This window comes from Colletotrichum paranaense (genome assembly GCF_030867605.1).
Source record: "Colletotrichum paranaense strain IMI 384185 chromosome Unknown Scaffold_5.1, whole genome shotgun sequence".
NCBI classification, from domain to species: Eukaryota; Fungi; Ascomycota; class Sordariomycetes; order Glomerellales; family Glomerellaceae; genus Colletotrichum; species Colletotrichum paranaense.
This window is the reverse complement of record NW_026848963.1, coordinates 2525018-2551644: the sequence shown is the minus strand read 5'-3', so window position 1 is coordinate 2551644 and position 26627 is coordinate 2525018. Positions and strand designations below refer to the sequence as shown.

General features: G+C 52.7%; 6 protein-coding genes across 6 annotated transcripts; 3 read left to right on the top strand and 3 right to left on the bottom strand.

The window, feature by feature from the left end:
- Positions 1-8393: 8393 nt before the first annotated feature.
- Positions 8394-10705, top strand: CPAR01_07246 (fungal specific transcription factor domain-containing protein; the record flags this gene model as incomplete). The annotated part of the gene is made up of 4 exons (XM_060491516.1): positions 8394-8546; positions 8678-8977; positions 9112-9576; positions 9650-10705. The coding sequence occupies 4 exons, from the start codon at positions 8394-8396 to the stop codon at positions 10703-10705; spliced, it is 1974 nt and encodes a 657-aa protein (XP_060350390.1).
- A 735-nt stretch (positions 10706-11440) lies between these two features.
- CPAR01_07245 (uncharacterized protein) lies at positions 11441-12998 on the top strand (the record flags this gene model as incomplete). The annotated part of the gene is made up of 2 exons (XM_060491515.1): positions 11441-11500; positions 11595-12998. 2 exons carry the CDS (start codon positions 11441-11443, stop codon positions 12996-12998), a joined length of 1464 nt encoding a protein of 487 aa, XP_060350389.1.
- A 1140-nt stretch (positions 12999-14138) lies between these two features.
- Positions 14139-15056, top strand: CPAR01_07244 (short chain dehydrogenase; the record flags this gene model as incomplete). The annotated part of the gene is made up of 2 exons (XM_060491514.1): positions 14139-14356; positions 14486-15056. 2 exons carry the CDS (start codon positions 14139-14141, stop codon positions 15054-15056), a joined length of 789 nt encoding a protein of 262 aa, XP_060350388.1.
- A 473-nt stretch (positions 15057-15529) lies between these two features.
- On the bottom strand, positions 15530-16862 carry CPAR01_07243 (uncharacterized protein; the record flags this gene model as incomplete). Its single annotated transcript, XM_060491513.1, has 2 exons — positions 15530-16746; positions 16802-16862. The coding sequence occupies 2 exons, from the start codon at positions 16860-16862 to the stop codon at positions 15530-15532; spliced, it is 1278 nt and encodes a 425-aa protein (XP_060350387.1).
- Positions 16863-20151: 3289 nt separating this feature from the next.
- Positions 20152-22472, bottom strand: CPAR01_07242 (MOZ/SAS family protein; the record flags this gene model as incomplete). Its single annotated transcript, XM_060491512.1, has 2 exons — positions 20152-21027; positions 21123-22472. 2 exons carry the CDS (start codon positions 22470-22472, stop codon positions 20152-20154), a joined length of 2226 nt encoding a protein of 741 aa, XP_060350386.1.
- Positions 22473-23431: 959 nt separating this feature from the next.
- On the bottom strand, positions 23432-25528 carry CPAR01_07241 (leucine rich repeat protein; the record flags this gene model as incomplete). Its single annotated transcript, XM_060491511.1, has 1 exon — positions 23432-25528. The coding sequence occupies one exon, from the start codon at positions 25526-25528 to the stop codon at positions 23432-23434; it is 2097 nt and encodes a 698-aa protein (XP_060350385.1).
- Positions 25529-26627: the final 1099 nt, after the last annotated feature.

The window sequence follows — 26627 nt, the reverse complement described above, 5'->3', positions numbered from 1 at the left end:
CGGGATCAGAGTCAATCGAAGAGGCAAGTGGGGCGCTAGTGACCGGGTAGAGAAGGGGTGTGGCTTCTCAGCGTCTATTTGGCAGAGGGGGTGTGCCAATGACAAGACCCGAGGACAGTTGCTCTTGCTGCCCTGGTCGCTGGTCACTGGTGTCGTCTCAGTGGGTGTGTGGTTGTGGTGTGTGCCGGCCCCCGACACTGCCTGCAGAGTCCAGACACAATCCAGACAATGGTGGCAGGCCACCGCAGGTCTGGAAAGGGCGATGGACGCACCTAGGCCTTTGGGCAACTTTGGATGGTGGTGCACCTTACTGCGTAGGAAGCGTGAGAAGGTCCTCCGGCTCCGTACCCCCTTCCAGAATTCAGACTGCCACCGGCGCTTCATTCCTTCCTCTGCATTAGTCCGAGCCTTCACGTTCAAGACCTTGTTGCTCCGAACACACATCGCCCGCCATTCCAGTCACGTGGATGTTCATGTGCATCTTCAACTTGGGTAGCAATCGCCGGTATGTAAACGCCGACAGCCACAACAATTAGGTAGAGCAGATAAAATCAGTATATCAGGAAAAACCCTTCTTTATACCTTGGTTCTCTCCTCGTTGCCCGGGTATATTACCAGACAGGTCGCTGGTCGCGCCTGACCCCCTTGTCGAGACCCTTGATTCGAAGGCGGTAGGAGGTACCTCCCTACCTCGCATTTTCCCACAGCAAGAGTAAGGTAAAGGTCCTGGCCGTTACGGGCTGGCTACCTACCTAAGGTAGGTTCTTTCAAATTCCAAGCCCACCTTTTTGCCGCGTCTCTGGATACCATCAGGTCGCTCGCTGTTGTAGACTGGAGTTGAAAGGACGAGTAGACTCAAATGCGTCTTCTCAATCATTTCAGTGGTATTTGAACTGCAGAGCGAGACCAGCATCATGGCTTCACTAGATAGCATGCATCCAACGTCTCATAGTGAAGGCTTTTTTTTTTTTTCTCCCACATACTCCGTACTCCATAGATTATTTTGACAGCGGTTGCAGCCATCCGTGCACAGCTGCACATCGTGGCACCTACTGGTAGGTACCCCCACAGAAATTTCATGGAGCTTCTACGACCGGGACCGAGCACAGCGCAGCGAGTGACATGCCACGCTCGTGGCCGAGGCAGCAACAAGTGACATTCATCCCCAGCCACCATGTCACTTTTTGAGCCAATACGGATTGAGAAGGCACAGCTTACGTCACGACACACCCACTCCCTTGGGCGTGTGTTGTTGCGCCTGAAGTCCAAATGCGATTTGCAACACTGGACTTACATACAACCACCACAACCACCATCCTTCGAATCTCAAGCCGAAAAGAAGGATCCAGCTGATGACGAACAGCATAGAAGCATTAAATCTCACACAGATAACCATGCATACAACATTGAAGGTTATTTCGACTAAAACATATTTCGCGCTTTGCACAAAAGGACAGCGCGATTGAGGGCCTGTTCATTATCCCGGTCCGCGTCCACCTTGGGCAACGAACAAGACTGAAAAACAGAGCAACGAAGGGCCATCATGATCCATCTGAATATCGTAAAAGCTCGCGCTCATTCGCCAAAATGATATCCACGAGTTCGCGAGTGAGCTACGGCAGCCAATGCTCATGCAGCACACGGGCCGCCAGACGACCAGTCATGTCAAGGGGAGTCCGCATTATCATGAAGCCGCGATCTCGCTTTTGCTGTGTCATCGACGCATTTGGCGGCCACAGGCACCAGCCCGACTATGCCAACTTACCGTATTATCTGACCGTTTCCCTCCCAAAAATTCCAATTAGGCAAATTCAAAAAAACTCGGCTCAGTTTTTTCCATCATGGCGCGCGAATGCATAGCCTCCCTTACGATTCTTCATCGCCGATTCACAGTGTTCTTCAACGGAAATGGCTTCGCCTAACAACATACCTTGCGACGCAGTATTGTCTAGCATAGGGATAGATGCGCACACTTACAACCACATACGGTCATGGTCTTGGATCAGCCAACCACAATTGCCAACTAGATGCTTGAACAAAAAATCTATTGGCCTGTCGCATCAGGACCAGCTCACCGCTATGGACAGAGCCGTCTTCGTTCCGAAAAGAGACGTCGGACACGATCATCAGTTGTCAATTCTGCAAGTTCTATTTCCTTCTTCAATTTTCCTTGGATCACCCCCCTGGCCCCTCAAAACCTTCTGCCCACTGTGCATACCTCTCGCAGTAGAATGTACGGATACCCTTCACATTTCACCTTCACATCCAGTCGCCCGTTGGGCCAGGTTCGGAGGCGTAATTGCCCTGACCAGTTAGAGCCGCTGGAAGTACATCTATCTCCACTTGACAGTTGCTCATTGGTCATTCGTGCTCCCCTCTTCCGTCATTCCCGAACTACGCGCAGGGCAACCCTGACACCAAGGGCACGTCACCCCTGACTGCTTCACACCCCCCTCGGAGCCAGGAGGTGGTCCAAGGATAAGGGCAGCCCAACACTGTGACGCTCTTTGCTGACTTGACTCTCTCTTATATGGTTGGCAGCTACGGGGTACACAGGAGCTGTCCAGTTGCCTATTGCTGGAAGTCGCCACCGACGCCCACGACTGGTCTGACCAGATTTGCAGGTGTTTGCTACCTTGTTCGAAGATCATTATCGATTTCGGACACGGCCTCCGCACATGTCAGCCAGGCACGCCTGTCCATGGCGCAGGATGCTGCTGCGTCTCTTTCTCGGAATTCAGGGTCCGGCGATCACAGAAGTCCACCTGCACAAATCCCACGACTCACGATTATGACGGAAATCAAGGCAGACTCGCATTGCCCTATGCGACCCTGATTCTTCTTTGCAAAAACCCCTCGCCAGTCCTCGACTTTTTTCCCAGCGGTATGACGTCAGTCGGCCCTCAGCAGTTGTGCGGCGAAGGGCCGACGGCGAAACACATCACTTTTCCAGAGTTGTAAGACAGTCGTCGTCTTGCATGGGGTCTGCCGGCCGTCAATCGGCGCAGCCGGGCATCGTCGACGGGGAAAACACTACAAAGACGGGCCACAGCGCGGAGCGATCCACACCGGCAGCTCCGTCTTGAGCACCGGACACCGGCCTCTGGACACCTCTACTTCACCGGCGCTAACCGGAAACCCACAGCCAATCAGTAACGCCACCGGTCGACTGTGGAATAAGCATTGAGTCCCCGATCTTTGGGAGCCGCATCGCTAGCGTGGATCGGGAGCACCCAAGGACCCTTCGTGCAGGGTCGTCGCCCCTTTCTCGCCCGTCGCATCTCCCGAACGCACCTTGATCGCCCATTCCAGCCACTTGGAAGTTGCCACAGACAAAGGGGAGATGGTATCTTCGATCAAATTCGCGGTCCAAAACGATAGCGAAACCTGGAAACCTGTCAAATTCCCATTCCCAACACCATCTTTCCGCATCTCGCGGTTTATGCAGATCTAGCAGAATCTCATTCGATACCCGTCACAATGCCTCGATTCACCATCGATGTGGATCTACCCGCCTAGACCCTCGCCTCGGGCACCACGCGCACGACATGGAGGGGAGTGTAATTCGAAAAGCAGTAAACCCACCAAGAGCTAGACCATTGGACCGGAGGCGAAGCCATCCCCTGGCGTCACAGTCCGTACTGACTGCTAGTAAACTTGAGCTGTCGCGTGCCGACAAGACTCATCACCCCTGTTGCCCATGTGGCCTTCACTTGCTCCGGTGCTTCTGCTCCGCGAACGTCTGTCCCTCGCAAGAACGTGAGGAGCTCTTGCATAGCGCTTGGCAGCTGATCTATTGCAGGCGACTAGTTTTCACCCAAGCGAGTAACGAGGTTACTCACCATTCACCTCGGCCTCTACTGGACCAGGCTATCTAAGGCTTTGCTTGCCGCCATTCCCCGCCTCCCATTCGATGGGGAGATGTTGGAGATTCAGCCCGGAGCAAACTTGACAGGCACCAAGGGCACCCGCCAGTTTTGTGACAGATCAAAAGTTCGATCTCACAGATGGACCAGGATCGAGGCAATCTTCCCGTTGGCCCAGTGGCGAAGCAACGGTCGTGGCCCAGTTGGGGCACTGCGAATTCTCCTCGCTGTAATTTGTCTGCACTGCGGGCTCTTGCCGACGCGAAAGGAGCTTGGGGTTGTCCTGGCACACTCACATGGACAAATCGCGACCAATCACCTATTGCAATCGCTTCGGATTGTGCTCTTGGAACCATCCATCTAGCCGAAAGGCCTCCACCAGAGAACAAACATGGCAAACGTTGTTTGCTGACCGGGATCCCCTCTTTGTAGGGGATGAACTGGAAGTTTGCAGATCCGGCAAACAGTGGTATTCATATCACATGGGCTGCCAGGGCCAACCCCATAGCCTTCCCCTGGACAAAGCTGCCAAGCACACACAAGCAAGTGAGCCCGATCTTGAGATCGGCGTTGCCAAACTCAGTCGGCTGTCGCATTGCCTTCCACTCCCCCCACCATCATCTGGGTAACTGCCCACAAACGAAGCAGGAAAAGCATACTGTGTAGAAGACCGCTTGTTCGGGTTCACTGCAGAGATACAGGAAGCGCGCTAAGAGAAAGCTTTGTTTCCCAACCTAATCTCAGGTTTGCCGCCCATCTTTTCTTCCCTTCGGGCATCCGATTTACTACTCATTGGCCACTGAGGATTCTCGGGAGATCGGTCTTGCTGGTGAGGAGGACCTGGTGCTACCGTGCCGCAACGCTTCCCCCGAATTACCTACTCAGTGGGGAAGAGGCGGCGTCCCGGGCGCGGCCGCAACGAACGACAAATTGTGGCGCCCTCCTGATTCTTTTCCAACAGGCGTTGGTGGCGAAAGACTGAGATGAGGCTCGGTGCGACCCCTTATGCTCCCGCTTTCTAGAACACGATCGTCTCGGACCCGAGATCTAGGATCCCGGTAGCGATCTCAGCTCTTAGTACTTGTTTATTTGCTCTTCATGTCCCCCTTCCCCACCATCTGAACGGAGATGGTGGCAACTGTCAACCGCGCATATTGGTGTCTCTGATCGGCAGCGGTATGGAAGACTAGTTTGGGGGCAACGTCTGCGTACGTGCGGCACCGTTTGATTGGACACCACGAGATGAACGAGAACTTGGGCGGCTGAGTAGATCGAGTCTAGAACTGGTACATAGGCACAAAGGTTACCGATGCAGTGGGTCCACATATTTCAAGACTCGTGCCGGCGCGTTGCAGATGAGGATTATCGAGAAATAGATACCGGCACAGCCTCCTCAACTCATACGATTACATGGCCCCCGCGATTGCGCTTTTCATACAGACATTACTACATCATTAATCTCCAAGGGTTGCCCGTGGAATGAGTATCGTCAAAAACATCTTCAGAAAGGCATGATATCAGAAGTTCTTCCATCGGGCCATGCGAACAGAAGCACACTTGGCATTGATCGATTTGATGGTACCTTGTGTAGATATTAGTAATCATGAGCCCGATTCCTAGATATGGCTCGACTGAGTAGAATACATCAAGGAGTCTCGCTTTACGGCCGTATGGCCGGTATCTAAAGCGATTCATCGAGATGGTCTGTTCTCCCGGCTCGTATTATTCAGTATAAGCAACACAATGGAAAGATTTGAGGGCCGCTGCTATTCTGGCGAGGATAGTGTAAAGGTTCATAGCAGCACTGTCGGCCAAGGCTGTGAATTGGTGAGAGAGAGAGAGAGAGAGAGAGAGAGAGAGAGAGAGAGAGAGAGAGAGAGAGACAGAGAGAGAGGAGAGAGAGAGAGAGAAAGAGAGAGAGTATAAATCTAGGAAATCATTTTCATTTCCCCACTAGAATTGTAACCAGTTGATACTTTTTCATCTGGTAAACCCTGTGCTCTTCACGATCATCACCTTTGCTCTTCTTCGGCTTTCTCACTTCAGGACGAGTTAAGAAGGATGCCTGAGTGCAATTAACTTGTACGGCCCGGGTCGCAAAACGATATTATTTGTAGCGTCCAACCTGAGGAACCTCCAGCTCAACACGTAGTAATCTCTTTGGATATCGCAGTTGCGGTTGAGGTTCTTTCTACTCCGCGGGTAAAAGTAAAGGGTGATTCAGAGATACAATATGAGTCGAACAGGCATTGAAACCATTGCGGAGAGTAATACAGCTTAGAACTTGTAAGCGCAGCGGGTCAAAATGGCCACGTCGGTGAAACTCTCAGCGCTTACACATGGACTCAGGCTCGTCCCACGTGCTTTGGCGTCGTTATACGCGCTGGAAAGCGGTACATCGTCGTTATTGCGAACTAGGGCCATATGCCTGATGTCGTTAGCAGCTGGTAGAGCAGGAGCCATGCACGGAGACGAGGCCATGGACCTCCCTTCTTGAATGCAGAACTTGTTTCTCATGACATGGATGAAGAGTAATCATCAAACTCGGAATACTATCACAGTGTTAACAACAAGGAACGCTACGACGTCCGAAAAAGCCTTCTCAGCGATATTCACTGTGATTCTCGTTGCGCGGTTCAGGTAGCGGCCGCTCATCAATCGTCATCGAGCTGGCGCCGATAATCTGAGCCACTAGCGATTCAAGATCCGAACGGATCAAGATTCAAGGGTACAGCGACGGCCTCGTAGCAGACTACAGAACAGAGGGCGAGGTACTTGAGTGTTACCGAAATTGCTGCGGTAACGATGGGTCGGGGTCAGGAGGTGAGTATAAAAAAGTATGATAAAGGGCATTCATGGAGCAGCCCTACGAGGTATGATGTGAGTTTTGCGCGGGAAAAAGTAGCTTGGGACTTCGGAGAGAGTGGTGATGGCGTGATAAGGCTTGAGAAGTGAGAGGCGAGAAGGTGGGTAGAACGAGAAGGGGGGTGAAGGCGAGGGGGAAGATAGTTGAGTTAGGTGAGTCAGGTAGTGGCGTAGGCGGTGTATCCTATTGGGCAGGTTGAGAAGGAGGAGTACTAAGTTGAGTAGGAGGGGGTGAGGCATTGTTATGTACCATTGTAACTCGTTTGGTTTGTGTTGGAGAGTATGAGGATATGTAATGGATAGAGAGAGGTGAACCGATGAAACTCGGTTTTTGATGGTTGAACGTAGTGTTAATTATCAGTTGAACATGCTATGGAAGCGAGATGCAGAGAAGTAGGAAAAAGATGAACGAACGAAGAGGCTCAGAAGGAGGGGACTTTGGATACTTGACCATGTCAGATTTTTTGTTTCGATACGACGACACTGACGATATGCATCTCCAGGTATCGAGATGGGATTCCAATACGACCGCGAGTCCAGGCCATCTTAGGGGCTATCAACGGTCCCTTTCTCAACATCCAGCAAGCCGTCTGACCTGCTATTGAGGCATCCTTTATTCGGTACTGCGTAGAATGCCAATAAATGCCAATTGAATCTTCGCCACCCCTCAAATCAAGTGGTTCGGACCAGCTACCGTTTGACAGGAATGCCAACTCCAGGATACATCATACAGGATTGTAACTTCACAATGACACGGCTCAGACTGGAGCTGTTTGTGCTAGTTTCAGGAGTGTTCACAAAGAAGCCACAACAAGATGCATCTCAGTTGGCAAATACAACTATCTCTATGGCGATACAAATTCCTATTGAAACTTGGATTCTTGCGCTCTCAGGTTGCCTATTACACTTCTCGTACTAAGCCTACGTGGTCTGTCACGCAAAGTAAAAGTGACCAATGCGGCTCTCAAGCATTCTCAGGTATCGGGATTGCCTGAGTCAACAAGCGATTCTTATTTGCCAATGAGTTGCTCAGCCCCAGTCGAACAGTGACATGGCTGCTGTCATTTAACAGCGTTGCCCGATAGGAGGCTAGGGCAGTCGTGATTGTGAATGCCTAATCCCATCATTCGTAACTATCGCAGGTAGGTACCCATTATCCAATCATGGATTACAGAACTAAATTAAGGAATTTCAATCAACAAGCGCCACCTGAAGAGCCTCAGCTGCTCAAGGGTTAGTTCCTTGAGCTTACGCAGGTGGTGAACATTCCTAGACTCGTACGGGTACGAGTACCCACTTTGGCGTTGGGAGAATCCACTCATCTGCCGGTTCGGGGCGGGGCCTCGGACAACAAAAGATTTCCGGACCCGGGAGATCTCCCTGCCCCACCGTCCAGAGTCTGCCTTACGAGACCCGATCGTAAGAGAACGTCGTGCGAAAACCCTAGATTTCCCCTTTTATTATTTACGAATCTTTTGACTACGACATATGTCTTGTCCCCAGATCCCCCTCTTTTTTTTTTTGTAAAGTTTGTGTAAAATCGTCCGATTCGCTCATCTCCCATACCAGACCGCCTCGCCGTCCCGTCCCGTCCGCACTTGACATCCTGCAACTCGACGCCAAGACTCCGCTGTGTGCCGACAAAGTATGGAGGACCCAACCATGGCGACTGTCGGCAGCCAACAACAAGGTAGCCACGAGGTGGCTGCGCGGGCCCTGAGTGACAGGCCCCTGAAGCGCGACCCTGCATGTGTAGAGTGCCGGCAGCGGAAACTAAAATGCGACCGAAAGTACCCCTGCTCAGAATGCATCACAGTATGTGTTGTCTTTAGTAAAACTCTCCTTTTCCCTCGCAGCTCTTGCTGCTACTACTTGTATCTCATTCGTGCCATCTTCCATCCTCCTCCACCACTTCCCTCTTTATATTAACATGAACTCCCACGCAGCATGGCCGCCATTGCCTTGCTCCACCACCATCGGGTCCACGCAAGCCTAGAAGGAAGAACCATTATGAGCTACGCGACAAACTTGCGAGCATCGAATCGCTTTTGGAGGAATGTATGGGATCGAAGCCAATCTATCTCGCCAATGGAACGCCAGCCGCCCTGACCGGTCAAGAATCTCCAATAGACGACCAGAACCACGATTATCATAGACCTAAAGTCCAGTCGCCAGGATGGCTCGTACAGACCAAAAACGGGGTCGAATTCCGTGACAGCAAAACGGCGTCTGCGACTCGCGAGGATGTAAGTAAACATCTTCCTTCCTATTGCTCGACAGCACTTGGTCCTGAAGACGATTTCATTGCTGTGATCGTTTCCTCGTGCATACACATACCATATCAGCCTTGTTTTATACTCACATAGGGTCAACATGATAGGAACAGACCATACGTGCCCTTTTTGAGGTGGAAAGCGAGCAGTCGACATGGCTACCTGCTCTCGCCTTCCTCAATCAGCACCATGCCTCAATAGGCATATCTCCCGCCTCGGGGCTCTCCTACAACTGCGTCCCATCTCCACCTAACATCATCGTCTTGTGGAGAGTGTTCTTGGACAGAGTCTATCCTGTCACCAAGATACTTCACGTTCCGACATTCCAAGCCAACATTACAGATGCAGTGTCCAACTTTCACGCCATCCCGCCCGTCACACAGGGGCTTTTGTTCTCCATCTTCCTCGCAGCATCTGGTTCTCTTTCGCAAAAGGAGCACTGGGACATGCTACGCTGGTCCAAGAAGGATGCCTCGACGGTCTTGTCTAGGGGCTTTAAGGCTGCCATGGCACGATATAACTATCTGAAACGGTTCAACGAAGATACGATAAGGAGCCTGATATTTTATTCAGTGAGTACCTCATCTGAAGAGCATCATGCTTTGGATTGTCTCTACCAATGGCACGTGGCTGATTGTAACGCAGCTACACCAACGAACTTTGAGAGATACGGTAGACCCATGGATCCTCAACGGTATCGTCATGAACATAGCTCACCGTCTCGGTCTCCATATCGACGGGACGCGTCTCGGCTTCTCACCCTTCCAAATAGAAATGAGACGACGTCTATGGTGGCAAACCGTTCTTATAGAGGCCAAAACGAGTGCCGCCTCATGCATTAGCGCCAAGGTGCTACCATCCAGCCGGGACACGCTCATCCCGCTCAATATCAACGACGAAGACCTACATCCTTCTATGAAGGAAGCACCCAGTGTCCGAGAAGGTCCATCAGAGATGTCTTACTGTGTACATACATACGAAACAGAAGCACTCGCCATGGCTATGCAGATCCCGTCCGTCGATGAGGTGCTCTGGGGCCAGGCCTCCTCAAACCCGGCTTCGGCTTCGGCGCACGCTGCCATACCCTCGCCGCACCCTTTTAGCTCACCCTTCGTCACCGCCATACAAGATGCCTTACAAAAGTTCGACCGGACGCTGGGGCCCCTCGAGCGTCGTCTCCTCTCCGACTCCGCCGCGAACCCGCTCCACGCAATGGCACTCTACGCCCGCACCTCGCTCGCTGCCATTGTCCAGATTATCATCACGCCACTCGAGGCCGCGCCGGAATGGGGCACGGAGATACACGGCCCGGAAGACAAGTTCTTCAACGTCGGCCTGGTGGCGCTGGAGATCCTGCTCGAGCAGCGGCGGCTCGCGGGCCGCCAGTTTGCGTGGCTCGTTGACCTCGACTTTAAGATTCAGACATTTTACTACCTGGGAGCGCAGCTTCAGAACCGGGTGTCCGGATCCTTGGCGGAGAGGACGTGGGCTGTCATTGAGAAGATGTATGCTTGTCGCGAGGACTTGTGGGAGCTCAAGGATGAGGAGAATATGACGCTGGCGAATCTTTTGATTGTGGCGTGGAGTCGGCGCGCGGAGCATTTTCTGGGGAATCGTGTTCTGCTGCTTGAGCCTCCTTTTGTGAAGCGCCTGCGAGATGAAGTTATGATGATAAAGGCCGAGGCTTTGAGCTTATTCTGATGATGTTGTCGGAAATTACAGGCTGGGTGTCCGGGGCCGATCCCGTCCTCGGAACTTCTCTCGCCCATTTTCGATGTGAGGCTCTGGTTGGGGGTGATTAAGTGAGGACTTGTGTGTTCATGAAAACAGTGTCAGATGGATCATGGCCGAATTCTGCAACCACTTATAATCTTAAAGGGCTTGCGCCTCATCTTAGATTCTGTGACATCTAAGTTGCTCCACCGTTTCACTATGCCGGATATGTGAACAAAGACTGGAGATATCATAGCTTGGGTGAGGAGTACGGATAGTGGTGACTGTGTTCCCCTAAAGCTTGACTTTACGCTAGTCTCTAAGACAATGGCAATTAGCTTCCAGGGGTATGCCGCGGCGTCCTGATTGTGAGCCTTTTGGCTCTTCGAGGCGGACTCGGCCTCTGATGTTATGGTATACATACTGACCCGTTATTAATAAAGAACAATCCGTCAGATATGAAGCCATGTAAACTTAACCTGCAACGGCTGACTCATTGACCATAACGTTCACTCAGACTATCTGGTAGCCATGTAAAAGACCGAGAGCGAGCCCAGATCGACACCTGGCCGCCAGCTGGCCACCAGGACACTCCATGAGACATAATGATCAGGATACGAACTGGAGTTCATGACGCACTCAGTCCATTACTTTTCTATCCTCTACACCTCCTCCTTTTGGAAGTTGGGTAGATACGAATCATCGGTGTTCGCTTGCCGCGCAATGGTCAATAACGGTCGACCGTCGAAATATTGTTTCCCCTGCAGAAAAAGGAAGCTCCGGGTATGATATGCCTCAACAATAACCCCTGGATCAGCACGTAACTGTCTTCGGCAGTTGTGATTTCTGCGAGCTAATCGACGGGACCAACTTGTAGTGCGACCTCGCGCCTGGAGGATGCGGCCAGTGTCGGAGAGTCAAACTGAGCTGTCATGGGTACCGCGACTTTACTCAACTTCTCTTCCGTGACGAGACCAAAACCACGGCTTCAAAGGTCTCGGCCCGATTGACCGCTGCTGTTGCTTCTTGCTCTCACGTCTCGATACGGGACCCTCCTCATCTCACATGGGAGGACATCTCCCGCGACGCCTTCCTCTCCCTCTACGTTGTCGGGCTCAGCCACACCTTCGACACTCTCCCCGCTCTCCTGACGACCTCCCCACCCGATGGCCACTTACACATTAGTCTCGGCGCAGCTAGTCTCGCCTTCATGTCTTTCCACTTCAACCGGCATGATTTACTCCTCCTTGCCAGCAAGCAATACGTCGCTGCCATCAGAAGCGTCAGATCGGCACTGAACACCAGCAACAGCAGCGACTTCCAACATGACAGCAACAACGACGAAGTCGTCCAGTCAGCACTTCTCCTAGACCTTTACGAGAAGATTGCCAACCGCCACGAGCACCAATCCGCATCGTGGCTAAGCCACGCCCGGGGCGCTCTCCACATGGTCTGCGACCGCGCCAACACCGACTTCTCCAACCCGACCACCTGCCAGCTAGCCAATAACGCCGCCGTAGCCCTCATGAAGAGCTGCGGCATCGCCGGCGTCCCCGTGCCGCCCTCGCTGCTGGCCCTGCGCGAGGACCTCAACAGCTACGTCCGAGACGCTGAATGGAGCTTCACGGGTCTCGTCGTCGGCATCGTCAACCTCCGCGCCTACACGCAGAGCCTGGCCTCGGGCGCAGCCTATCCGAATGTGGTGCTGCGTCGGGCCAAGATCTTGGACGAGCACATGGCCCTTGTGCAGGAGCGGCTCCAGCGCTCGTGGAAGGCTACGCGGACTTTCACGGTTGCGTATAACCCGCTCATCTTTGGACGGTATTACGACGTCTATCCGAGTCACCACGCGACGCAGGTGACTAATGCTGTTCGGATGATGCGATTGGAGCTGAATAGCATTATTCAACATATGGGCCACGACGAAGATCACACCATCAAGAGTCAGACCCGGGAGATTATCCGGGAACTCAATCGGCACTTGTGCGCCGCCGTGCCCCAGTTTTTGCTCTTGATAGGGGGTGACGCCACGAGTCTACCAGTATATACCCTACCACCATTACAGAGGCTACATTGCTGTACAATGTTGACGCCATTGTACCTCTCCTTTTGTCTGACGGAGGACTCTTATATGAAGGAATGGATCTTGCAGATTCTTCTGCGTATGGCGGAACACGGAATCAAGTTGGCGAGTGACGTCTTTCAACTGATTTCGTCAGGTAAACTTGCAGATTATTGGGCTCTGTATGCCATGGTCGGTAGCTATGCTATTGCAGCTTAATGAAGATAACATCAAACTCGTTGATCATAAATCCTGTGGTAGATACTTGGCAAGTGAGTGACATGATCAGTTGCCACCCTATGACTTCAGCTCTTTTCCTACTATTCTTTATTCTTTACGGAGTGCTTTTCAGGGAGTAATCTTCAGTGAGTCTATGGAGAATAGAAGTAATAGTAGAAATATCGATAGGAAGAATAAAAAGAAGAATAAGAAAGCTAAGAATTATGAACAGGTTGTAAGTGGGTAATATGATTTTTTTGCCGATATCCCATTTTGTCACCCACTTGCTTGGCTAGCAAAGGCTCGGAAGTTGAGAGGAATTTGCGCTCGTTTTCGGTTTCCACAGGGCCTTGAAGCTGTGAGGAAGAATGGAGCTGTGTATGTAGGTCAAGATCCTGTGTCTGCACACTGATTCAACAGACTCGCCCGGAATGAAGGTAATTTGGCAATGCGGCTTGTCAACACTATTGACAATGACGGAGCTCGGTAGAGGCCTATTTGTGAATTGTCCGAGGTGGTCGGCCCGATCCGTAGAATGCCATAGGCTCCGGCCGTGGGCAAAGATGCCACCGCTCTGCGCAAGTTTCATTCCATAAGGGTACCACAAAAGAAGCGTGGCGACCTGTAGGTTCGAAATCTCACTGAATACGGACTGCAAACTTCAATTAATTCCTTTGATTTCAAAAGTTCAGATGATGTTCCGTCTGACTAGAGTTTTAGAGTTCACAACTACGGAACGCTAGCCCGTTGGGGTTAATACTACTAGGCGCTGATCCAGACCTTCGGGAGCACTTGCAGGGTTCATGTCTCGATTCAAACGTCGCTCGGCTTTTCTTTGGCACATGCTTGGCGATTACCTATCTGGATCGGATAGGTAACCAAAAACGGGCGCGTGTTAGGGTGATAATAACAACTTTATCGGCGTTTTGTGATATTTTCCTCCGACATTTTGAACCAAATTGTATTTTGGAGAAGCCTTTCTAGGGTCATTGGGCCAAAATCAGATCGCATAAGAAGTTTCGCAGTTGCCGTTCCAAATATGGTACTGGTGACTATTGAACATGTCTACTAGGCCTTACTACTTCGTCTTCCAAAAACACCGCAATCAAAGCAAGTTCCAAGAAGTCCAGAGACCAAAGGATGCCTTTTCCATACAAGACGGCTCTCGTCACTGGCGCCACATCCGGCATTGGCTATGCTTTAGCAGAGCGTCTGGTCGCGAACGGTGTCTTTGTTATTGCAGTGGGTCGCCGCGCAGATCGCCTGGAGCAAATACTCTCCAAGCATGGAAGCTCGAAAGTTGCCACCGAAGTCTACGATGTTTCTAATATCGATGGCATTGAATTATGGATCAAAGAGTAAGTACATTTGAATACTTTGATCCGCTCTAACTCCTAGACCTATTCCTTCCCCGCCTCATTCAGATATTCGTCTTCAAATACACTACCTAAACGCTGTACATCGACTGATTATGTACAACTACCCAGAATGACAACCAAGTATCCCACGCTAGACTGCCTCATTCTCAACGCAGGCGTCCAAAATACGTTTGACTTCACGCCCGCCCTCCTAGAAACAGCCAAAAACGAGCTAAACCTAAACTACCTCTCCCCGCTCATCGCAACCACGCACATCCTCCCCCACTTCGAGTCCCTCTCCACGTCGACCGCCGTAATACTCGTGACCTCGGGCCTGGCCATCGTGCCCATGCCCCGCTGCGCAAACTACTGCGCTAGCAAAGCCGCACTTCGATCGCTAACCTGGAGTTTGCGCGCTCAGCTCGCCGATCGCGGGCCTCACACCGGGAGCATCCGCGTCATTGAGATCGTTCCGCCTGCTGTCAAGACTGAGCTGCATACGCGGCAGGCGGACCTGGTCGCAGCGGGACGGGCTGGTGTGGGTATGCCGCTGGAGCAGTTCATTGACGAGACATGGGAAGAGTTGGAGAAGGGGGAGGTGGATGATATCATTATTGGGCAGGCAAAGCATTACGCTTGTGGGGAGGAGGAGAGGAAGAAGGCTTTCAATGGATTGCTTGTGATGTTGAGGGGGGATTGAGTCGGGAGCTTTGAGTGGCTAAGAGTTATCATCTGAGACAATGTCCATCTATATCGTCCATCGACAAGTCTCGAATTTTCCTAATAACACTTTGAATCTAGAAGTACTTGATGTGAGCTCCTTGAGTTGAAGACAGCTATAGTACTAGTCTCTAGCAAGTCCATCAAACCTGCAAATTATCAGTCACAGGTGAGGAGATATTCTTTTTCGAGACAATAGTAGTCTGTTATGTTCCTTTAGAGTTACATGTGCCCTGAATCTAGATCCTAAGTCCGAGTCAGAGCAAGACAAGTCTGAGTTATACATCATTCATTAATCCTAGCCGCCTCTCCATTCGCACCGTTTTGCCACCAGATCATCTTTCTGTCTCCAAAGCTCTGATAAGTTACAGTCCCACATGATTCCCGACTAATTCTCCCAAGTCCTGACAGAGTACCAGTCACTATCATTGGCGACCTCGTCACAGGCTACGCTTAGATAGCAGGAGGAGGAGCCTGCTGGTTGGTGGCAGGAGGAGGAGGAGGGGGTCTCTGGTTGGGGTCGACAGCCCGAGCGCCGTTGGGCTTGGGAGGAGGAGGGGTGTTGTCGTTAGCCGGGGGAGGAGGAGGAGCCTGTGCCTGCTGGTTCGGGTTCACCGCCCTAGCGGCGTTGTTAGGCTTGGGAGGAGGAGCCTGCTGGTTCTCCGCGGGAGGAGGAGGAGGGGGCGCCTGCGCATTGGGGTTGACGGCTCTGGCGTTGTTCGGCTTAGGAGGAGGAGGGGTGTTGTTGTCCTTGGGTGGAGGAGGAGGAGCGGCCTGAGGGTTGACCGCTCTGCGGTTGTTGGGCTTGGGAGGAGGCTGCTCGTTGTTGGCCGGGGGAGGGGGAGGCTGTTGGTTGGGGTTGATTGCTCTCGCTCCGTTGGGCTTGGGGGGAGGAGGAGTGTTGTCGTTGGCGGGAGGAGGAGGAGCCTGGGCCTGTTGGTTGGGGTTCACCGCCCGGCGGTTGTTAGGCTTAGGAGGAGGGGGAGTGTTGTCATTGGCGGGAGGGGGAGGAGGCTGCTGGTTCGGGTTGATGGCTCTGGCACCGTTGGGCTTAGGAGGGGGAGGCGTGTTGTCCTTGGGAGGAGGGGGAGGAGCAGCCTGAGGGTTCACGGCTCTGCGGTTGTTGGGCTTGGGAGGAGGAGGCTGGTTGTTGTTCGCCGGAGGAGGGGGAGGCTGCTGGTTGGGGGTCACGGCTCTGGCGAAGTTACCGTTGCCGGCGTTGTTGCCGTTGTTGGCGGTGTTTGCGTTGTTTCCAGCCGCATTGCCGTTGGCACCCGCAGCTCCGTTGTTCACATTGTTCGCATTGCCGTTGTTGGCATTGTTGGCGTTGCCGGCGTTGTTGCCGGCGTTGTTGCCAGCAGCTCCGGCGTTGTTGGCGTTGTTCCCAGCGTTCGCACCATTTCCGTTGTTTGCGTTGTTGGGGTTGGCATTATTAGGGTTGTTGTTGGTGTTGGTAGGACGGGGAGGAGGGGGCTGCTGGTTGTTGTTGCCGGCGTTGTTGTTATTGTTGTTGTTGCCAGCATTGCCGGTGTTACCAGCATTGCCGGTGTTACCAGCATTGCCGGTGTTGCCGGTGTTGCCTCCGGTGTTGCCTCCGGCTCCGGCTCCATTGCCGGCACCTCCCCCGTTACCACCTCCGATGGCACCAGCACCGCCCTGAGGAGCGGGAGCTAGAAAAAAGATAGTTAGTCACTGACTCTATACGATGTCCGTGAGAGCACTTACCAGTCAAGGCATTACCCGTGAGAAGGGCAATAGCGAGAACGGTGAGAGTGGTGTAACGCATTTTGACTAGGTATTGGAGACTTGGTCAAGAAAGTCGAGTAATGACAGTATAGAGGTGAGAGAGAGAGTTGGGTATCGTCGAAAGAATCGAAGAAGTGAAGAATCAAGAGACAATAGTGAATATGACTAAAGTTAGATGTGCACAGCACGGGAGAAGGTTGAAGAGTTAGAAAGGATGTTGAGGTAAAGTTAAGAAACTGTTGATGAGAATGATGAGAAAAAAGAACCTGATTTCCTCGAGATCGAGCGAGTCTTTATAGCCAAATGAATCCTCAAGACTTGTCGCCATTGACAAGCAACATGAAGACTTTCAGCTCCACTGATCCCATCATCCAGCTCGTCTCATGTTGCCATTCAGCTGACGTTTCCCCCCAGGGCCGTGTTTGCCGATGTCTAGAACGCAGCGTCGAAGCATAGCCCGGCATGTCGAACACTTGACGGGCTGTGGACATCGCGACATCACCAACCCAGCATCTTGCAACATCGGGAGTTTAGATGGCATGTCGTCGTCCGCCGAACCTCAAACGAGCATTGACGTTGCCTGCAAAGGCGTGTGAAGGCCTGCGATGGGAGGATGAACCCAGCCTCCAATCGAACGATTACGAAGCTTGAATTAGGTAAAAAGTCATCAGAAAGGAGACTAGTCCGACGTCTAACGCGAATAAACGATTCGGCAGAGCCCCAGAGGCCCCCGGGAATGTGGCTCTGAGCCTCAATTCTCTATTGAGGCTTGGCTCCCTCTTGCCGTTGCGGTCCTGCCGGGAAGCCTTGTGGGGAGAGGGAGCGGGAGCTTGTTTTCGGGACCCCATCCGGTTCGGAGAACAAGAGTAACAATAGTGGGAAAAGTCTTGAAAGGGGTTCAAACAAGGAGTCGCATCACGGAAAGCTGGGGGTTTCTGAGCTCTGACGTTGCCATGTAGATTCGCAATCCTCTTTGGGTCTTTGCGGTCCCCGCATTTTCGTGTTTCGACTGATGCTGTGACATGCCTACCGGGGGGGCAGGGGGGGAAGCCGCACCGATTGATTGCGCGGCCCGATCTACAACGTGATGTGGGAGACGACCCCGGCGTCGATGGCTAAATGCGGAAACTTTTGGGATTTCTAGAAGCTCCTTTTTTCTTCAGATCTCTCCAAGAGCTGGTGAGGCTGAAAAAACTTGTAACGTGAGCGCATTGAACGAGACTCGGTTCTTCAAACATTCTGGATCTTTTTCGTCATCTTACTTGGAAAATCATAGGTGGCTGGGCTGCACACACCGCCTCACCAGTGGAAGGGTCCGAGTGCAAGAGGTATGAGAGCAACATATGATGTCCAGCGACAATATCACCGTCAATTATGATCATCACGACTTACAAGAGCCTCCCGAGGCTACGTATGCCCATGAAAGCCGCTAGGTTCGGGCATGCCGAGCCGACGGTGGTTGCCTCAGAAGGCGCAGATGTGTAAGGGTAACGATGGAGGAACACGTGATGGTCAAGTTTGTAAGAATACGGCATTTCACTGCTCAGATGTAGCGCAAGACGTGCCATATTACTAACAAATCCATGCGACGTGGCTCCGTGTGGCAGCCAGCTTCTCACATACAGCTTTCAAGTTGTGAAGGCGAAGGATGTTCAAGTTCCATACGCATTTATATCGCTGTGATGGTTGATTGAGATGTTTGCGATGGTAGAGACAAGAGTAGGAATAAAGAACCTCTAGAATTGGTTATATCCCGAGAAACAACATCAAGATTGAAAGCCGTCGGCGAGCTAGTGAATAAGCTTGTCAAGCTTTAACGAGTGGGCATCCGAGCCTACTTGCCATGTTGGAAAACCTAACAATCAATAGAGCGGGGCCCGCCGCGTCACTTAAATTGCGGCTCGTCAAATCGTTCTACGCATACGTCAACTACCTTGCCAAGCCTCAAGTTGTAATTTCCAATCCGTATCGGAACAATACATAAGGAAACAGGAATAGAGAGCCGGCATTTCCCGTCTTTGATGTCCTGGATTTTACAACGCAATTTGGCATGTAAGGCAACCTCCGATAGAAATATCAGGTTTCAATGGAGACTTTTCAACGAAAAAAAAGTTGTGATATGAACCATGGGGTAAGTAACTCTCTCCGGCTTCATTTGGCCCAAATGATTAACACACACGGGATTGTGCCTTTGAGGAAGTTTGTACGATATGATACACATAATACTACTGAGAGGCTCTAGCGCTTCATTCTAATCTCGCGCTCGACAGAACATGGTGCTCTCAATCAGAGTGTACTCGATTCTGTACGGGATTTCGGGCAAATCATCTACTAACAAGGCGACGCCAGCTGGGAACGTCGGTCTGAAAGATTATCAAGGAAAACGACGAGTATCGAAACTGTTGGTCAGTTGGTTGAGAGCAACCTGAACCCCTAAGAAGCCAAGAGGAATAATTTGAGAGATGCGCTTCGTGAAGTCAAGAAGCTTACTTCATTGTGACATCAGCTTGGCAGAATTTCGTAAATGATGTATAGGCTCTAAGCAGGTTTGCCGATCACAACTTACTTTCTTTAAAAATTTACTCAAATTATCTTAACCAATAACTTTCAAGTCCCTGAGAAAGTGATATTTCCTTAGTCTAGAAGATAAATGGATGTAACGTAAAATGACCAATCTTTATACATGAAAAACTACTAAATTTAATTGTGATTAATTTAATATTGAAAAGCCTTTCTTATTTTAAAGCCCTCAAACGTACTTCTCAAGAGGTCTTACCGCTTGTTACTATAATCCTCCTTTCTAATAATTATAGGTTTTTTTACTTATCCTATCTTGAATTCATTTCCACTAAGTTTGCTCATATTTCTCAAGCACGAGCTGGGAGTCGCCTTCGATATTAAACAAGTAAGGAACAATCACCTCAAGCACGAAGAGGCGGCTGAAGTAAACCCAATTTGAGGGAGTTTGGGAAATACCCATGAGTAGGCAGCCTTGAGTGGTTTGGGTAACATAGATGAAATACACTACCACGAGATGAAAATGGCTACAGTCGTCGGCATCATCGGCATCATCGGCAACACATCACAAATCCGCCCAGAGCGTACGGATAAGATGATGAGGGAGAATACTCGCGACTTTTTCCATTTAAAGTCAAGGAGACTACAGCCTTCATTCTTCATCTCGACATCCAATTCGTTAATCGAAGAAACTTACTACTCGTTGGTCAGCAGACGGCGTTCCCGATGATCACAACTGCAACACGCCCAAACACAGAGTTACCCAGGCATTTAACGTCATGTCATCAATAAACCTCTTCGGTATATCTGCTTCAGTCATCCTCCTCCTCGACATCCGGCTGTTTAATAGCATACCCCTCCACAAACCCCTCCGGATCACATATCCTCTCAAGACTAATTCCATTCGCAGCAACCCACTCCCATACAAACGCCTTATTAACCTTCACCCTTGGTACATCAGGTCGCGGCCCAGCATCCGCGTCCTCCATCTCGACATCCTCATCCTCTTCATCCTCTTCTTCAACCGCCTCCTCGTCAGCATCGCCCTCCCGAGCTATTTTCTTCACCTTCTTCTTCTTAGCCGGTGGCTTCCCAGGCCCCAGTCCAGCCTCCTCAACAACACCCATCTCCCGTAACGTCGCAAGACAATCATCCAACGCGATCCACGTCGCCCGGCTGCAGTCCTCGAGGTCAACCAACAACGCCGGATCCGCGTCACCTGCTACTCGACCGTTACTCGGACACCCCAACACCCACCTCGCGATCTCCCCACCCCAAAACCGCTTATACCCCTTCCTGCCTAGTTCCGAAATAGGTTTCTCCGGCCCGCCCAGCACGCCCTCGCGCCGCGAGATCTCGTACGACACGCCCATGAGCAGTGCGCCGAGCCCCTTTTTCTGCCAGGGCGGGAAGACGAGGATGCAGGCTAGGTTGTTGTTGTCCCACGACATTTTCTCTTTTGAGAAGAAGCCGACAATGTGTGGACGTGGTGGTGGTGACGGGGGCGGTTGTGGCGGCTGCGCTGATGCTGTCGCTGTTGCCGTCGAGTCTTGTTGGGAGGAAGGGTATGGTTTGGGGGCCGGGGGTGTGTAGACTAGGAGGAAGTAGTTGAAGCCGCGGACGTCGAAGAAGACGGACTTGTTGTCGAGGAAGAGTTTTGCGAATAGGGAAAGATTCTGGCAGAAGAGCTGGCGTGAATTGTGTTAGTCAAAATGTGTCTGCCTCGCAGAAGTCTTCTCTCACTATGAGAAAACCAGAAAAGGGACCAGGGTCGGGTACTCACCACATCCTGCTCGCCATCAACTTCCCATACACTCCACTCCCCCTCATCAGTAACATACTCTTCGGTATATTTCGGCGCAACATTCGTCTTCTTCCCCGTCGTCCGCGCAATTTCCTTGCGCACCAGCCTCCGACCCCGTGGGTGCCGGTAGACCTTCCGTCCCGGCACTACCCCGTTGCGCTCGCACATGCGGACGTGGCCCCACCACGCCACGAGCTCCTTGGAGTACTTGAAGCACATGGGACACACGTATAACCTGTCGAGCATGGGCGCGTCGCCGCCCTTTCGGTGCTGGTTCTTGGCGCCGCCGTTGCTGTTGCTGCTGTTGTTTGCGCTGGCAGCGTCGTGTGCAAGGGGGTTTTTGCTCCCGCCGCCGCCCGTTTTTGCACCCGCGGCCTCGCCGAGGACTTCTTTGCCGTAGTAGGATGGGTACCACGCCCGGAAGCAGATGTTGCCGAGCATCACCTTGTCGATGTTTCGATCGGTCCGTGGGGCGGACTTGTCTGCTGTCCTCTGGGGAGGGACAGGTGGTGGAGGCGGGGCCGCCGCCGCTGGCGCCGGCTTGGAGGGTGTTGATGTCGATGTCGGGTGTACGGGCACAGGGACGGCGGTAACGGTAGCAGGAATAGTGTGGTGATAGGAAGGTCGCGTCGTCGTCGTCGTCGTCGTCGTCGTCGTCGTTGTTGTAGTTGTCGTCGAGGAGATTGGCCGGAAGTGCTGCGTTATGGGCGGCTGGCTCGTGGGAGGGCTCGGACGGACGAGGCTGCCTCCGGTGCGATTGCGGTGAGCTTGTGTCTGGGGTGCTTGGTACGTGATCTTTGGCGCGACGAGCGTCACGGGCCTGACGTTTTCTTTTGCGTCTTTGAATGCCATTTTGGGCGACGATGAGTCGTTTGCGTTTGCGCTCTCACGTCGTTGACGGGTTACGCGGGGTTCCTGTGGTGTGGGTGTTGCGGGTTGACCGACCGCTCGTGGTATAGATAGCTGCTGCTGCTGCTGCTGCTGTGGTAGATGTGATGCTGATGACGATATTGGCGGTATCGGTATCGGTATGGGCGTCTCGGAGATCTTGGATGCGGGGTACGGCTTAGAATTGGAAGGACGACGTCCACTGATACGCTTGTCTTCAGCGGCACCGGCGGCGGCAGTGGAGGGGTGCAAGGGTTGCGGGTGCGATGCGGTGGCGGAGGTCGGGATCGGAGGGGGCAGAATCGGAGTTTGACGCGTTGCGCGACGCGTCGTCGTCGGATCGGCGGTTGTCGCGCCGGCGGCGACGGCGGCGACAGCAGCGGCAGCCGGGATGGGAGGTTCGGGCTCGTCGTGGGGTCGCTTGCGCTTCGCCGGCGCCATGCTCAGGGGAGAGCGAGGCGAGGATCGTGTGGTGGACGATGATGTTACGCAGCGACTCACGAGGTATGCGGTGAGAGTTCCGGAGCGCGTGAATGGAATCAATTAAACTTTGGGGCCTCGTGGGCGGGAGTGACCTTGCAGGGGTTGAGGATCGAGAGACTTGCGTAAGAGAGAGAGATTCAGATCGGTCGGTGGATTGAATGGGTCCTACGACCGTCGAACTGAGACAATTTCGTGCGAATCTTCAGTGTGGGAGCATGGGAAAAGCTGTCTCACATGGTCAAGAGCGATGGGTTGAGTCACGAGCTTGGAGGCGCGCTGCGATGGGAATGTGCTGGGCGCAATTCGTGTTTCAATTGGCGATCTGTTGTTGGTTCAGGTCGATTGCGACCGAATGCGACCGAGACTTCTGCGTCCTTTCCGTTTGGAAGCAATGACGTTGGAGCTTACATAATATGAGCTGGTCCGTCAACCTGACATTATCTTGTCGTTATCGTTATCGGGAGATAGGCAGTTACCCCAAGCCATCCGAGGGGAAGCCACACAGCCCTCGCTACATGCATGCGCAACAAAATTTCCGCCAGAAAAAACAAAATAAAATCCCCCGAAAAAAAGTAAAAACACATAGTATCAACCCACGCAAAAGAAAACGAAATACCATCAAAACATGAGGTCCATCCAGGATTCGAACCTGGGCCTACGGAAGGTTCTGAGAATCAGAATCCGACGTCCTAACCAACTAGACTAATAGACCTGATACGGTTTATTAACTGTTGGAGGAAGAGCGGCTTCTGGCGCTCATGATCCCAAACCCCGAGTGGAGTCCTGACGCCGATGGCAACCCTCTCGTCGCCTCCGTCACGAGGCCCTCAATCCATTGATGGCTATCTTCCGGCCCAGTCTGACTGAGAGCCTCAACCCTCAGAGAGACCTCGCTGGAGGTTCTAGTTGGAGAGACCTCAGTGTTTGCGTGTCGCGCAAAACGGACCTTTGGCGTTCATGACTCGGTCCAGCGTGTCGTCGTTGCTGTCCCAGTCTTTGACGAGGAGTTGCTGTTTTCGCCGAGCAAAGCCAGCGTCACGGTTACGATACACGGAGTCAATTTTGCGCACGTCGTTCTTGTCACTGGTCATCCACCGCAGCTCCTCATCGAGGAACCTCGTATAAGTCATGTCAGTACCGAATCTGGCCTTGACGTTAGCTTCGAGGTGGGCATCAACCGCCTTCTCAAGGGCCTTGTCGTCCTTCGTTGGCGCCGATATCGAATGGAGCTCTGGCATTGTCGAATCCGCCGACGGATTGAATGTAGGCTCTTTGCGATGCGGTTCGGGAAGAATGGAGTCAACGCTGTAGTACAGCAAGCAGCTGTTCAAGACAGCGGCGTCGATCCTTCGCAACTCTGGCGGTGTGATCGGGCAGTGGCCGAGGTTCAGGTACTCGAGAGTCTGATTTGTCGACAACAGCTCGCAGAGAACTGGAGCAGAGGCATTTTGGATGTAATTCCATGCCTGGCCGAGGTCGAGGGTCGCATATGCCTGGCCTACATCCAACATGCGCATACCGGGATGCGACGTGACAGCCCGGAAGATGTCAATGGCGCCTTCAGTAGTCAGACCGGCAGATTGGAGTGACAGCCGCTGGAGTTTGGTGGCCTGGCGGATTCCGGAAGCGAGCACCTGCGCGCCTTCATCGCCCAGTGGGTTGCATGACAGGTAGAGCGAGGCGATTCCGCAGGCAGGGGAGGATAAGAAAGCGGCGATGGCAGAAGCGGCCTTGGTCGATATGCCGTTTCCGTTGAGGTATATATTTCGCAGGGGTAGTTTCTTACGGCCGGGAACCGCAGAGGAAAAAGTTGTCAGACGTTGGAAGAGCTCTGCGATGCCCGCATCACCCAGCTCAGTCTGGTCGAGGTCCAGAGTGCGGAGGTTTTTGGTCTCGGTGATGAGCCGGAATACATCTGCAGCGGCTACGGGACCTAGCGGGTTTCGTTTCAGCCAGATGTTCGTCACTGCGTCTGAGTCTACCAAGGCATCGACAAGGACCCTGAAGCTGGTGGCGTCGATGCAATTGCCTGCCAAGTACCAAGTATCCATGCGTTCGGGGAACTCGCGGACGAAGCGCGCGATCTCCTGAGCCCCAACCGGGCCAATGATGTTGTTACCCAACAGGAAGTGTCGTACGAAGGGGTTCGGCCGTAAGCTGTCCATCAGGCTGCCAATGTGGTCTGGACCAACGACCATTTTACACAGATCCATGCGACCGTCTTGGTAGACGACACCTTTGCGAAACTCTGCTCCTTTGACACCATAGAAGGGTTCGCCTTTGCCGCCATCGAGATGTGTGCCTAAGCTGCCGGAAGCCTCGTCAAGCTCGTTAGTGCCGCCACGCTCAAGGTGGTTGAAGAACGGCGCCAGGTCGGCGGCGTCGGCAACGGAAACGGGCATCGGGATGGCTTTAGTGCCAACGAGGGACACGGGGAATTTGGACGGGTCCCACGGGCCCTGGGCAAGGATGCGGGACGCCCACACAGGCGCATGCACGCCCGGGGCAGCCCCGCCGGTCAAGCCGCGGAAGCTGTGGCCGTTCCGTTTGGTGGCGGCAAAGATGTCGTGTTTCCGCTGCAGGGCAACCCATGCACGCAACTTGACCCTCGTCGCGTCGTATCGAATGACGGGTGACACAGCATTATCGTGGGTGGCGGGATACAACAGCGTTGCAACGGCTTCGGCGAGGCGAGATCGCGCAGATTTCCGGCGCGGGAGACTGAATAGCTCTTCTGGCAGGCGAATTCTGTCCATGGGCAGTGAAAGAATCTCATCGGCCGTGTACGCTTTGGCGTGATCAAAGTCTGGCATTTTAGCATCGAGAAGATTGAAAGCCTCTCGGCAAAGAGCGGCGAGGCGAATTGCTTCTGCCAAGTCATCTGGAGCAGCATTGCTGCCATCATCCGTGTTGTTGGTAGGCACGGTTGGGGTTAAGGCATAGGGCTGGCGGTGGCCATAATCACCCGATATTGAATTGGCCAATGTAAGCTGGAGTGTTGCGGCGGAAGCCATTTTCGTGTCAGGGATTGGAGGTGCGGACATATGTTGGTAGAGTTTGATGGACAAAGTATTGATGTTACTGTGTGTGCGTTGATAGTATAATCCGGACGAGGTAAGAAACTCGGCATGAAGCAGACATGACACTTATATGTTGAGCATCATGATTCCCAGGTGAACGAAGTGACTGGACCATTTGTCGACTCTTCGTGGTGAGTACCTCGAGGCGTGTAGTTGAGGGCATCTTCGATTTGCTTCTCTGCACGGCCATAGTCCGAGTCGATTTACGCTTAGTCTGGGGCCGTTGAATAGGGCTATGGCTTCGCCAAGGGTAGAGCTTCTAGGCAGCAAGTGCGAAAATGGATTGACGAATCAGAGGCGCGGATGGTAGCTAGGAATGGCATCTGTCATGGTTGTATGTGCTCCGTACTGAATGTCAATGTCGTTGCAAGGGCGTAGTTGACGAGAGTTTGACATGTAGATGTCGAATCTTATTGACACGAGGTGACCGAAAGTAGTCACTACATCAGACGACGCAGGCAAGGCAGACAACAGGCAGGAACTGGAGATGGAAGCCACTGGTTCGTTCCGTCTGTTGTGCTCCGTACCTAAGGTACGTATACTGCACCTCCTGCTCTTCCCACGTTTCGCAAACGGCAGGCAGAGATGACCGCATGACATGGGTGGCTGGTGCGCTGATGACATGATATGACTTGTGGCTGGACCTATGGCTTGCGACATTGCAAACTCCACCAGCCACACATCACGAACCACACCTCCACCACCACCACTCAACCTCCACTTCTCACTACCAACTCACGACGCTTCTTGGCTGCGATGCAGCACCAACCCACCCACACCTCTTCTCTTCCCCCCTCTCCCCCTTCGCAAGCACCATACCGGCACCTCACTCACACCTCGGAGCTTTTCAGCTGCAGCGCAACATCAAACGTCTCTATCCCTTGCCCGTCACCTTGTCCCCCGGCCTTTCCAATGTTGCATCGCATGACGGCTCACATTCATTGCCCAGGCCTTGTCTCTCCGCCCGCATTGTAGCCCTGTCTCGTTGCCATTTGCTTTCTGTCTGACTCTGTCACGGAGTCACAGCTGACCG